Here is a 13366-nt window from a genome sequence, read left to right on the forward strand (position 1 = left end):
CCTTGCGAATGAAGTATTTCTCTTCTTGATATTTGTGTTGATAATCATATTGAATAATCTAAAATTAAATAATAAAATTAGAATAAGTTTGTGGTAAAATATGATTTTGAATTATAAATTTCATTAAATTTAACCTTGCGACGTTAAAATCATTTCTAAACTATTTGTGAGAAATTGTGACAGTTGCTATAAATTAAGTAACTTTTTCTTCCGAATTTCTCTTCCGAATTAATATAGTTCGTCGAATTATATGTGCTAGAATACGATATAATAAAATCGAAACTTATCGTGTGCAGGGCAGGTGCCGAATAACGAGACTCGAGAACGATTAAACAGTGAGATTTAATAATAAAAATAGTCTGACAGAGCAGTCAATTCATGGAACATTCGATAATCGTTTATTAATGCGTGATTGCAAAGATCGGGGCATGAAATTACGAGTAAACACTTACAATACAAAGAATTCTTCTCTCTCGTCGATTCTTTCTCTTATTCACAATAGGAATTCAAAGTTGGCAGCAATGCAGTAATAATGATAATATTACAATTAGTATTTTACTCCCTAGACGCGCGAATTACTTACAAAACGATTTATATCATATTTGTACGAATGATATACTTCTCTCTATAATATTCGCATATCGTCACTCTTTTTTATTTCTTCTTGCCCATTATCTCTCTTTTTATCTTATTTATAGGAATATTATTTAAAATCAGTCTTGTGGTTGAGATATATTAGGTGTCTGGTGAGGTAGTGTCAGTTTCATAGTATACGTTCAGTGCCACTTGATCTGTTATTCGCGCCCTATGTTGCGTAACAAGCGTTAAACGACATTGTACGCGACATTAATATTCGTATACGGAATCGTTGTCGATGATCCACGATTTCCAATTCATGAGAATCGTCAATAACGATTACCGATAATTCGCGACGAGCAAACGTCGAAGTGTTATTCGCGATAAACAATCAAGTGCGCCAAGTGGTTGATACACTTCGCTAAATAATATACCGACATTATTATCTATTACTTCGTGAGACCGTGTTTACTCATTTATAATCGTAGGCGTAAGGTCTTGTATTTTTGTACCGTGTCTCGTTCTCTCGTGCGCGAGAACTCGAGCGGACGCGACATGGTTGCATTTTTTTTTTTTTTTTGCGCGCATTCTTGTCGCCGCGGAAAATTGGCACTGTCAATTGGCGAATTCGCTCGAATTCCCGCGCACCGCGCGATTGGCTGTACAAAATTATATATAGATATCAACTTAATTACATGTAAATATACGAACAAGTATACGTAATTATAGGTACATTTCGTCGAGTACTCGAATGATTGGGATACGGAGTACGGCCGATGATCGACATTGTATTTTAGTAGAAATTCTAAAACTGCTTGATAATATAAAATGTATCTCTTTTAATAGAATTCGATTGATTAGTCATGCGCATATTATCTTCCCAACGAAAAGATCGAGACATGAAACGTGAGAACAGGATATAAGAGACAAAAATAAATATCAGAGTTTAAATTGTAATCAGTATAACGTATGGCAGTATATTATATGGCAATGACTAAAGTAATGAAAAAAAAAAAATAAAACAAAGCTTCCTCTATGAGGAAGCAAAAAAAAAAAAAAATGGAGATCCGTATCTTGAAAGTGATTAATTGGTGTTTTTATAAAAGCACTGGTAATTCTCTGTAGAATCATTGATTATGTTCGTGCGTGTAATAGAAATTTTTAATCAAATATATTCACTGGTGGTTTCTTATATTATAAAATCACATTATTTTTATTAATTTTATTAATAATAAAATATTAAACAATTGATATTATAATATCGCCAGAGAACATTTATAAAATCCTACCTAATTGAAAGAATCTTTTTATTTTTTTCGTTCACACCAAGATAGTCACTGATTCTACAAAGTCGTCAGAGATTTTATAGAATCACCAAAATCAAGTTACAGTTTCATCATAACATATTGATACGTGATGAAAAATTCACGTATAAAAAATGATAAATCTCCTTTATATTTCATATACTTTTTTATATCTCTCTGAATAATCCATACGTGCAAATATTTTCGAATGCTGCAATCTGTCTTTTTTTTTTTTAAATCAAATTTAATGTTCTATTCTACAGTCAGATTGTTCAAGTTATATTCCTTTGTCGATAATAATATATATATATTTGCATTCTTATTTCTTATTTTACTTTAATTTTATATTTCGTCGTACGTCGATCCTCATCCGTATAACGCAATCTCAATTCAAACATCATATTATTGTAGTACGTTACAACTATTCGACACAAAGATATAATATATGTATGTATACATAGTTTTTGCACGTTAAGAATAAGAGGACAACAACGATAATAATTACGATGGGACAAGCGATAACTCTATATTAATATAAGTATAACGACACGTGTGGTTCTTTGCCTCGTCAATATATATCCCAATTTTCATTATTGTATAACTACCGTTTATAGAAACAAAAAAAAAACAACAGACTTGCATAAGCAGGACTGGAAAGGAACATAAGTTACAAACAGCATTAGGAACTAACAATCTTTAATTGTAGGAACCTTCAGAAATCGATATATCTCAAGGTACTCTTGTATTCGATATCGCGCAAGTATATATTTGTTTAGAAATTGGATAATGTATGGCTTCAATTGTCATCAAATTCCTTCAACTCGGTGATACACGCGATCGACGTCGAATAAAAACTAAAACGTCCATTATTCGGTTTTACCTCTTGATTGATAATTATATCTGAGCGAACCGACTTAATCATGTTAGACTCCTAGTTAGATTCCAGAGTCTAGAATATATGAGATATCCGACATCTGTCTAAGCACTAAAGTACACAAAACGTACTGTACGTATGCTATGATAGCAAAAATAACGATGAATTACCAAGCAAATAATAACGCAAAGAAAAATCAAAGACTCTTAATATCTTGAAATATATCAGGTGCCATAATGTTATCAAAAGATAGAATTATGTTCTTGTGATAACTATATATCTCTTTATATTCCGTATTCTAATCGCTCAAATACTCTATAAAATATAATTACGATTACATACATTTGTTCATATGTCGTTTGTTACATGTACTGTAATTAAATTGATATTTGTATATAATTTCATATAGCCAACTTTTTGACTCACGAGTTATAATTATCAATCAAGAGGTAAAACCGGAAATAACGCATTATTCTAATTTTGTTCGACGTTGTTCGCGTCCCATGTTATCGAATTGAAGGAATTATATGACAATTCCAGAATATGCAGAGGAAACCTGAAAGTAAAACCAGAGAGGAAAGCTTTCGCAAAATATATCATTATCTCAGTATAATTTTGGGATATGAATTCAACACTTTACGTGTACATATATATATTTTATATGTCGAATGCAAGAATACCTTGGGATATATAAATTTATAAAAATTCTTAAAACTAAAGATTGCTAATTCCAAATATTTGTAACTTACATTTCTGTCGGATCTGCTTACGCAGGTTCACTTTTAACTTTTTTTTTTTTTTTCATTTTTTGTGTAGTTTAAAATTTTATCAAAACGATATTATATTCAATCTTTATAACAATTACTAATCGTATTCTCTGATTTCGCGAATGCAACTCGAATGCTAGTAATTAATAATTTAATTGTTATCTCTGCATCTGTCGTGCGATGATACCGTCGAAATATTTTCACCGCCAAAAGGCTTAAAAATTCAAGAAGCTAGCAGGCTTTGAAAGAAAAGTAGATCTTACATCAAATTCCCTATAGTTTATTGTCATAAGGAGAATTATTCTCTCCTTTCTTCTGAATAGAGGATCAGACTGAATTCACAAATGTAAGAGTCTCGCGCGCGCCTTTATCTTTTTTTTCTTCTTTCGGTGGGTGACAGATGAACGAATGTACGGTTAAGTGTCGTGACTGAGAACGCTTAACGATTTTACTTGTGGCTAGTTTGCAACAATCGCGAGGCGAAAACCGGTCTCACCCTCGATAGCTAGCGACGGAACGAAGAGACGACTTACCGGCGTTAAACGCGCGTAAGAGAGTCGCGATTAATCGAAAAGCGTCATGGAAATGTTCTCTTTGTGAAGAACGAGATTCTGTTCCGAAATTTTATTTTGTTGCAGTCTAATCGCGAGGAACAATTATTCATTTTTTGTAATGCAAAAAATTTCGGATGTTTTTTTATCACAATATTTAAACGTACATTATGTTATTTGCCAAAAGAAGAAAATGAAAAGACAAAGACGCGTAAAGTATTTGTAAATCGAGTGTTTATATGATCTTTCATTTAGGAAGAATTGGAAGATGTTTCTATATACAATAAACTCGAGAACTTGAAAATATCCCGACGGTATTATTGCCCGCATTCAGCAGAGGTTAAAATTAGATTATTTGTTTGTAGTATTCAAACTACATTCGCGAAATCTGAGAGTATCTATCAGTGAGATTCGATGGTTAATTTTCGTGAAGCCGTATATAACACCATTTCAATAAAGTTCCAAACTATTCATGTCCCAAAATTATACTGAGATAATGAATATATTTTGTAGAAAGTTTCCGCGTTTCTGGATCAGATATACTTAGCCATTTTATCAAGATTTCTCTTTATGAAACAAGGAAATAAAGTAATCAGACTTAATCATTCTTTTTGTCTTTTTGAATATTATTATATATTATAAATTTTATGTACCATGCAATAAATTTTTTTGCTCTCTTCTATGCATAAATCGAAAATTTCGTCTATCTTATCATCAAAAGTCTGCAGTTTTTCGTTTTTGTATCTCGTATTTCTCTGATTGTGTTAGTTTTAGAGAAAGATAACATTTCATGGATTCACTCACAAATGTGTTTTGTAAGTTTTATAAAGACAACATAAAAAGAAGTGCCATAAAAAGATTTAAAAAAACGTGTGCATAGAAGAGCGAAACAAGAATAAGAGCAGGATATAAAAATGACTCTTGAATGGTCCCACATAAACGACTAATAAATATCATTGTAGAGGTCAATGACATTTTTAAGTATGTGAGGAAAGTGTAACAGATGGTATGAGAAACTAAAAAAAAATCCATAGCATGGTATTTGCCACAAATTTTATAACGCGTAAAGAACGTTTAAAAAAACGAATATAATAATTGTTTTGGATTCAATTACTTCCTTAATGTTTCGAAAAAGGGATCTCGATAAAATGACTTAAGCCTTAATTAAGCACGCGCACATCAAAAAGACAAAGATTAGAAATATAAGAACTATAAAAATTAAAAATATAAGAAAAAAATAAGAAATAACTCGAATTAAACTAGTTTCTATTTTATATATCGCGCGATTTTAAACTATCTTTTTTGCTGCATAAACTGCTAAATAAACTGCATAAATATATAAAAGTGAAAATTTTTTAAACCAGCGAAAATACGAGACAATGCAAGAAGACGCAATAGTTGAGCTATATACCTGCGCTTGTCGTTCTTTCTTTATAAAACGGTCAAAAGATAAACGAGGGTAATTTAGCCTACCCGGTATTCCGAGCGATATTCATGCAACATGTAGACGTCGTGTTTTCCTTTCTTCTCCTTTTTCTCCCATTTCATCCAGCGGGGCGCAAAGACATAGTGAAGTTTATAACTCGAGATGTTCGTGCTTTCTCGCCGCATCGAAGAAAAACTAAACGGGAATTGGGAAATGGGAGTGTAGGAGTCTTGTTCCAGAAATGCGTAACAGATTCGACAGAAGTGTCTAGGTGGCCTCGAGTCGGCGGTCAGAATAGAAAATCTGCATACTACGGCGCGGACATAAATCACGAGCATTGAATAGCGGCAAAAGATCTCGAGGAGATGCGGCGCGTATCTGCCTCGAGGAAAAGAGACCGGTGACCGGCTGTAAAATTTTTCGGCACGACCCAATGTATCTCATCGCGCGAAAAACTGGTTCGCGCGAAAGACGCGCACCGGCCGAGAGGAGGCCAACTAGCATAAAAAACTAGGACTCTTTGAAAAGGATTGTTTAACGGAGCCGGCTGTGCGCGTCCGAAGGATAGCAGGCGGAAATCGGAGAAGCAGATCTCGATTATGCGAGTCTTATTCTCTGCGATCAAGACGAAATTGTGGGAAGTAACGGAGGTGGAGATCGGTTTGAATTTTAAATCGACTCGGACACTGGACATGATCAAGATTTTCTAGTTTGCTTGACATAATAGGGATACCGTTCCTCAAAGAAGTTAATATCCGTAGACCTTCGTTTATCTTTTAACTGTGCCGACTATTTTATAAGAAAAGAAAGACAAGCGCAGGTATAGTTCGACTATTACGTATCCTTGCAGTGTTTCGCGCATTTTCGTTGGTTTTTAAAGATTTTCATCTTTATATATTTATGCGATTTATGTAGCAATCGCAAAAAGAATTGTTTAAAATCGCGCGAATAAATTTATTATATATCTAGTTCAGCAAAATGGAGAATCGTGATCATCATCCAAATTTATTTAAAATTCAACGATACAATAAGAGGTAGATACGGAAAAGCGATTACGGGATACTTTTTTCTATCGCTGAAACTCCACTAGATATCTGAAACTCCACCTGATCGGCGTTAGGGGTTGCTTCTTGGTTGTCGCGATGACGGTTGTCGCGATGACGGTTGTCGTTTTGTCGTGGCGCGAGTATGTCTTAGGAACAGGCTGGCCTCGTACTTTTCGTCCTCTTGTTCAGGACTGCTATCTTTGCTGAGGCTACGGCTCAACGACGAATCGTTGCTGCTGTTGGAGTAGTGTCTGCGTGACCTGGACATGGATAGATCCTCGGGCTCGGTTTGCTCGGGTAGAACGATCGACGGTCCGGGAGGTTGAGCGTTCGACGGCCCGGGTAGATTAAGGATCTGCGCAGCGATGTCGACTATTGGGCTGGGTAATGCACGACGAGTCGGCTTTCTAAGAATTTCCTGGGCGGCGTGCGACATATTCTCCGCTTCCTCCTGCTCCTCGCCGTCGATATCGATATCGTCGTTCTCCGGTTCGGTTTCAAATTCTTGCGCTTCGTCGCCGCCGTTACTGTCGCCGTTGCATCTATGCTGATGCAGATGATGTCGCCTTCTGAATCGTCCATGGCAAGTTTCGCATTCGTACGGTTTCTCACCATTATGTACCATTACATGAGCCTTCAGCTGATTCGAATCGCTGAAACGATTATTGCAATGCCTGCAAAGGTACGGACGCTCGCCTGTGTGTACCCGCACGTGACGACGGAGATTCGCGACCTGGACAAATCGCCGCTGGCAAAATTTGCAGCAGTAAGGTTTCTCGCCTGTATGAAGTCGCATGTGTGTTTTCAAATGATGGTCCCTTGTAAATCTGCAAAATTCAAAGACTTAAATCATCGATCGAATTTACGATTTTATTCTAAAGAGAGATTGTATGTAACGTGAAACATTTTTTTCTTCTCTCAAATTAATTTTCATTTACAATAATATTTCTTCTCAAAAAATTGTTTTCTCTCCATATCACAATTAAGAAAAGCAAGATCTATGATTAATCACGAGAAACTCACCTTTTATGGCATACCGGACACTGGAAAGGCTTCTCGCCAGTGTGCGTGCGTTCGTGATTCTGCAGCACATGTTTATAACCGAAACCTCTCTTGCACACATTGCAAATAAAATTTTGCTTCTTATTCTTTTTCTCTACTGTCTCAGGACTGATGGTTGGAGATCCTGTCTCCGAATTAACAGTCGGAGTTGGAGATGGTTCGATGTTGAGCTCGGCTACACCTTGCAACGTGCTTTGCTGGTCAACGATCGGTTCTGTGCTCAACGGTTGATTCTGGGTCGATTTTCTCTTTCTTCTGCCACCTTTTTTGCTGCCCGGCACATTGTTGTTGTTGTTATTATTATTATGATTATTATCGTCGTCGTCGCCGTTGATGCTGCCGCTGGCGGCGGTAATGCTGAGGCGCTGCGACGTGGAATTGCTGGAAGTGCTGAGAGTCGGCGATACTATGGGCGATATATGAACGGAGGAGGGCGGCGGGGATCCGGCCGACTGTTGTCTTCGCCAATTTGGCGAGTCCACGAAGAGATTCTGATTGAAGAACGACGAAGCCGCGGCTAAGCTGTGCAACGGAGGAAGTCCTGCCTTTATCAGCGCTTGAGTGGTGAGAAAGTCCTGGTTCAGTACCGATAATCTTGCCACCGATCTTGATATCGGTTCCGGATATAGCGACACATTATTGTTAAACGGTTGCTGCTCGGCGTCCTGCATCATGCTCAGATGCTGATTGATCAGGAATCCTGAACTCGATAAAAAAAAAAAAAAATTATTTAAACAGCGTTACTCGATGAAGTGTCGCGCTTAATATTTAATGCATTTGACATTTAATTACAATAGAAACGATATACATTATCCGTGTATCTCATGAATTGCAATATCAACGCGATATAATTTGACGTATCGATGTTATTGCGCTTAATATTTAATGCATTTGTGACATTTAATTACAATAGAAACGAGATACATTATCCGTGTATCTCATGAATTGCAATATCAACGCGATATAATTTGACGTATCGATGTTATTTCTTGGTGCATTATTATAGTTAGAATATTTTGACGAAATTTGCGGCTTTCGAAATTGGAAAATTAATTGTATGACCTATGAATCGAAACATCTTCCTCCTTGCGCTTTCTCTCCCTATTAGCCTCCCGCGCGCGCTCCTTCTTTTATTTCCTTTACTCTCTCCCTCTGTTTCTCTCTTCCCTACCACTTCTGACATGCCCTCCCACACATGTCGCTCGCACGTGAGGTTACTGGATCCTCCTCCATTCACTCACACTCTCGTACACGAGAGTTCATTCATAAGACTCTCACTATCCACGTACGCGTGTACCGCCTCTTCGACTTCGAGCCGATGACTTTATCAGCAAACATTCACTTTATCGAAATGATGCATTCCAATTGATAAAGATGTTAGTCATTAGTATTATGATACTCTTTTGATTTTTAACAGATATCTAATATCTGACGGATAATACAGACGATTAAAGAGAAAGGGAGAAAGTTGATAAATTAAAATCTATTGTGTGTCTGTATATATATCGTATATAAATATATCGAAATTTATATAAACTAACAGATAAAAAAGATATATTCCACGAAATAATTGAACATATATGTCAGTTTATGATCGTGCGGACACTAAGCACTGTCATATTGAAGTATAACTTGCTGTGAATCTTTTTATAAAAATTGCGTACGCAATCCAACCGTAATTTTTAAAGATTATTGGAATGCGTATGAGAATATCATGTGAGATCACTTTTAGCTAATATTTAAGAATTCAATATTGCAATATTTTTTAAAATGTAATATCTAAAGATATTTAATGATTGAATAGGTGATTGAAAAACACTTTGATAAGCGTTCGATAAACTATTAAAGTAAAATATTCAGAAAACATAAAGGTATTCTTAACGAGGTCGATTTGAGCAACGATTTGAAGAAACGATAACCGAAAAATTCTATACTCGATCGCCGTCGGCTAATTAATGGACTATTTAGAGAGTCAGCGTCGTTCAATCAATAAAGATGCGTACGATGTCTCCTTCTTCTTATGTGTGCTCCTCTTTTTTCTCTACCCCAAATTTCTCTTAACGGCAACCAAGATCCTTACAGCCTACGAGAGCCGTTTCTTGGCAACGCGACGAGAAGAGTACCGCCCCCGCTCGCATCTACCCCTAATTGGTCGCAACCCTTGTAGTTCTACCCCGAGTCTTTTCTCTCTTGGAAACTTTATTAGAAATTAGATCGTTGTAAATTAATGTATATCTTTGTGTTCTATTATCCGACTTTACTTTAAACTGACTTAAAGTAATCTGTAGACACATTGTATGGGAAAAAGAACTGAATAAATAAAATAATTATGGACAATAGAATAAGTACAAAATAATAAATAAACTATAAAATATTATATAAACTATTATATAATTATATATAGCTAAACTATTTATGCGTTTATATATCTTTATAGTTAAAAATATAAATTTTTCCACCAGTGTTACAGTTAGAAATATAAACTTTTTAAACCATTTTAACAATCCTTTTTTATGGGGCTAGTATTAAAGCTATAACCAGTAGTCGAAAAGAAAAGCCTTGAACGCTTCGAATAACTATTTTTTTTAAACTCACAATACTTTATTGCAAACGGTAATTTTATTGGGGTCTTGGTGTTTTTTTTTTTTTCAAACTCATAAGTTACAAGTATCTTCCCTACTTAAACCGTGACATTTAGAGAGTCATTGGAAGCCTTTCGATTTATATAACTTTCCACTGAAACTGTGGAGAGAGATGTCGTAAAAGCATTGTAACATACCTTACAAGTTCGTAAGTACTAATATAATGGTCGTAAATATTAATGTAATGTCTAGAATCCGTTCGTCAAGGACATCTTGAAGTGTGATATAATCAATCGAAAAGGTCGCTTGTGGTTTGATAAGTCATTAAAAGCGTGCCGAGCATTCCGATCGCGAAATCATAGCAAGCTTTATTTCCTTAGAAATAAACTTACTTAACGTTTTTCGTCAAGCGATTTTGCTAGTCTCTCCGTGGCTTATCGATGTTTACAATGTGTCACAACGTACGTGCGTCGTGTCGGCGCTTTTAGATTCTGGCGACGCGCCAGAAGTCGCGCGCTCGGCTCTCAACAAACTATGAAATTGCTCCCTTCCCTCGCCTTATATTTTTTTTTTCTCTCTCTCTATCTCTATGCATGTTAAAGCATAAATATATCATCTACATTTTCGCATTTATTAGAAGCCGATATTCGTAAGATTACTGGATAAGAGTAAAAATGAAAAAAAGGAACACAATTCTCGAGGTGACAGAATTCTGATATCTACGACGGATATTTTTCATTGAATTTTATCAGAGATAATTTTCAAAATGATAAACATAAATAGATTTAGAACTTGTGGAAGCAAAACAAAATGTTAATGATTAAGCGCATAGAAGGACCAGCGTGGAAAAAATAGTAGAAGAGAGGAAAATAAATATTGACGCTCTCAAAAAAAAAAAAAAAAAAAAAAAACCACCGCGATTCGAAAAAACATTCTTCGTTTTTATTAACACGTTAATCTTGTTGGCACTTGAGGGAATTTAATATCGATTCTTTCATAAGCCACGAATATTCCTGTGAGTATTTCAGAAAGTATTGTTATTTTATATATAAGCATTACGTTAAATACACGATAAATATAACATTAAAATGTTAAATACGGGAAACAAGAACACGCAATATTGAGAACACGGTTAATGTATCTTCGAAACTAAGGATACGGGTTTTACGGACCCGATCCTCTTCGTCGTTTGTATCATTAATGAAAGTAGTATATCGTTAATAAAAATACCTGCGTAAATTTGTGTCCCTTGAAAATAGGACAATGCCATGCTACAATCCATGCGACGAGCTTTCTTCACTTTGACACTCCATCCACTCTTGCCGAGCACAATATGATCACTTGCGACGACGAGATACGGAGAAGAAAGCGCAAAATATTACGCGACGCGATGAATGGAGCGATTAAAATAAATTCGATAACAATTGTTATGCTCAATTATTTTCTCGTTTTTCCTCTTCTGGAAAAGACGGATACTTTTTTTATAATCTACACGGTAAACTTACTCCGGCGAATGGAAACATCCAATGTACGATAAGGCCGACAACGGCCGATACCACCGCGAAAATATCCCGTAAATATGTCTATATTCAATCACTATCTACTAGCGTATAAACAAGCGGAGACGTGCTCCGATCACAAGATTGACCGACAATGTCGGTCGACGATGTCTACTCTGGGCTGACCTAACCCAACACTAAGTGACAACCGACGTGCGGCTCAGTAGTATAGTCAAATATTCCCCCACCCTTGCACGCCCCGGTCAACCCCACTACTCTCTCTTTCTCTTCCCCCACCAAGTATCGTGGTGCGCTACCCTCTCGAATCGCAACCCCGGATGCGCGAGTCGCCGAAACGTTCTTCGCTGGGGCGCGGGTTAGCGTGCGTACAGAAGATGGAGTACAGAAGGGAAAGCAAGAAAGGGAAAAACAGGCGGGGAAGAGAAGGAGGGTGGGACAAGAAAAGGATGACAGTGGACAGCCGGACGAGAGAGAGAGAGAGAAAAGAAAAGCGCACTAGAGGGTGAAAGAGATGTTATTGCGTAGAAAGAGCAAGCGCGCGAGAAAACGTAGAAGGGGAGATTTAAGAGAGACGCAGAGTGAACCTGTGACCATGATCTTTAAGGATAGGGGTTGGTGCGTGCGGGGAGCGCACTTCTTCCTCGAAGACAGAAAGAGAGGGATAGAGATAAGGGAGGAGGCAAGGGACGAACAATTGCTGAGACTCGGGTAAGAGAAAATGAGAGAGAGGGAAGAGAAGGGGGAGGAACAGGGAGAAAGGAGATATATGCAAAGAGGGTAGAAAAAAAAATTAGCAACGTGTTTCGTAAAATTCAAAAATAAACGGTCAATTGCACGTTTTTCTTAACACTGCGAGAAAGAATGGAAAATGGAAATTAGTTAGATTTTCTACATTTATGATTATCCTTCATTAACGATATTTCAATGTACACTTTGATTGTATTATGTTCATATTCCTCGAGCAGTTTCTCATTTCGCGATGTATTCGCGAGAGCGTGTACATTTGTTATTCTATGTTTGCTAAACTACCGCTTGTGCAATATCGACAGTTCTGTGTGTGCGACGGCGAGCTTTTTGCAAAAGTTCGCTGCAGCTGTCAATATTTTAAAAGCGGTCGATATAAATTGTACGCGGCGATATATCGCGTCTGGAAAGTCTTCTCGGGGTTGCGCGCAAGTATCATATATGACATCGTGTATAAGGTGCATCGATCGATGAAAAAAAGGATGCAAAAATAGATAGAATCACCAGTGAACGACCGTTATCCTCAGCAAGTAATTAACAGAATAATTATGCAGAATATCACAATTAGTTTTGCAAATTTGTTAGCAAATCTTGATATTAGGCCTCTTATTAAAAGTTTGATAACGTCCAGTTTTTCATAATTTATTAAGATCTGGATTTTAAAATCTGACTAAAAAAAGAATAAATTTTCGAATTATTTATTCATCAATATAAATAACTTCATAATTATGTTCGCAAGATACATACATAACACAAACAAATATATGATTATTTTATACTACAAGAACATTTTCGTTCCTGATAACTCCACGTGCAACCTCGATACAGTCCCGGATTTTCCTCCACCAAACGAAAGCCGCTCGCGGAAACGCGCCTTCCGCGACGATACGGTTACCCCCGCGGGGGTCGTTCTC

General features: G+C 36.5%; 1 protein-coding gene across 1 annotated transcript; it reads right to left on the reverse strand.

The window, feature by feature from the left end:
• Positions 1 to 1140: 1140 nt before the first annotated feature.
• Positions 1141 to 11884, reverse strand: LOC115237436 (protein krueppel-like). The gene is made up of 3 exons (XM_029810464.1): positions 11419 to 11884; positions 7568 to 8306; positions 1141 to 7371 (listed from the first exon to the last, which is right to left on the reverse strand). The coding sequence occupies exons 1-3, from the start codon at positions 11468 to 11470 to the stop codon at positions 6615 to 6617; spliced, it is 1548 nt and encodes a 515-aa protein (XP_029666324.1). The 5' UTR covers positions 11471 to 11884; the 3' UTR covers positions 1141 to 6614.
• Between the last annotated feature and the right edge of the window lie 1482 nt (positions 11885 to 13366).

Source organism: Formica exsecta, unplaced genomic scaffold, assembly GCF_003651465.1.
Source record: "Formica exsecta isolate Colony F162 unplaced genomic scaffold, ASM365146v1 scaffold295, whole genome shotgun sequence".
In the NCBI taxonomy this organism is placed as follows: Eukaryota; Metazoa; Arthropoda; class Insecta; order Hymenoptera; family Formicidae; genus Formica; species Formica exsecta.

Excerpts from the sequence above, each read along its gene's own strand:
- LOC115237436 (XM_029810464.1), bottom strand. The coding sequence starts at position 11,470 with ATGGATTGTAGCATGGCATTGTCCTATTTTCAAGGGACACAAATTTAC. Across the intron at positions 8,307-11,418 it reads AGGGACACAAATTTACGCAG|GATTCCTGATCAATCAGCAT; the intron begins GTATTTTTATTA and ends TATCGAGTTCAG. Across the intron at positions 7,372-7,567 it reads TGTCCGGTATGCCATAAAAG|ATTTACAAGGGACCATCATT; the intron begins GTGAGTTTCTCG and ends TGAATTTTGCAG.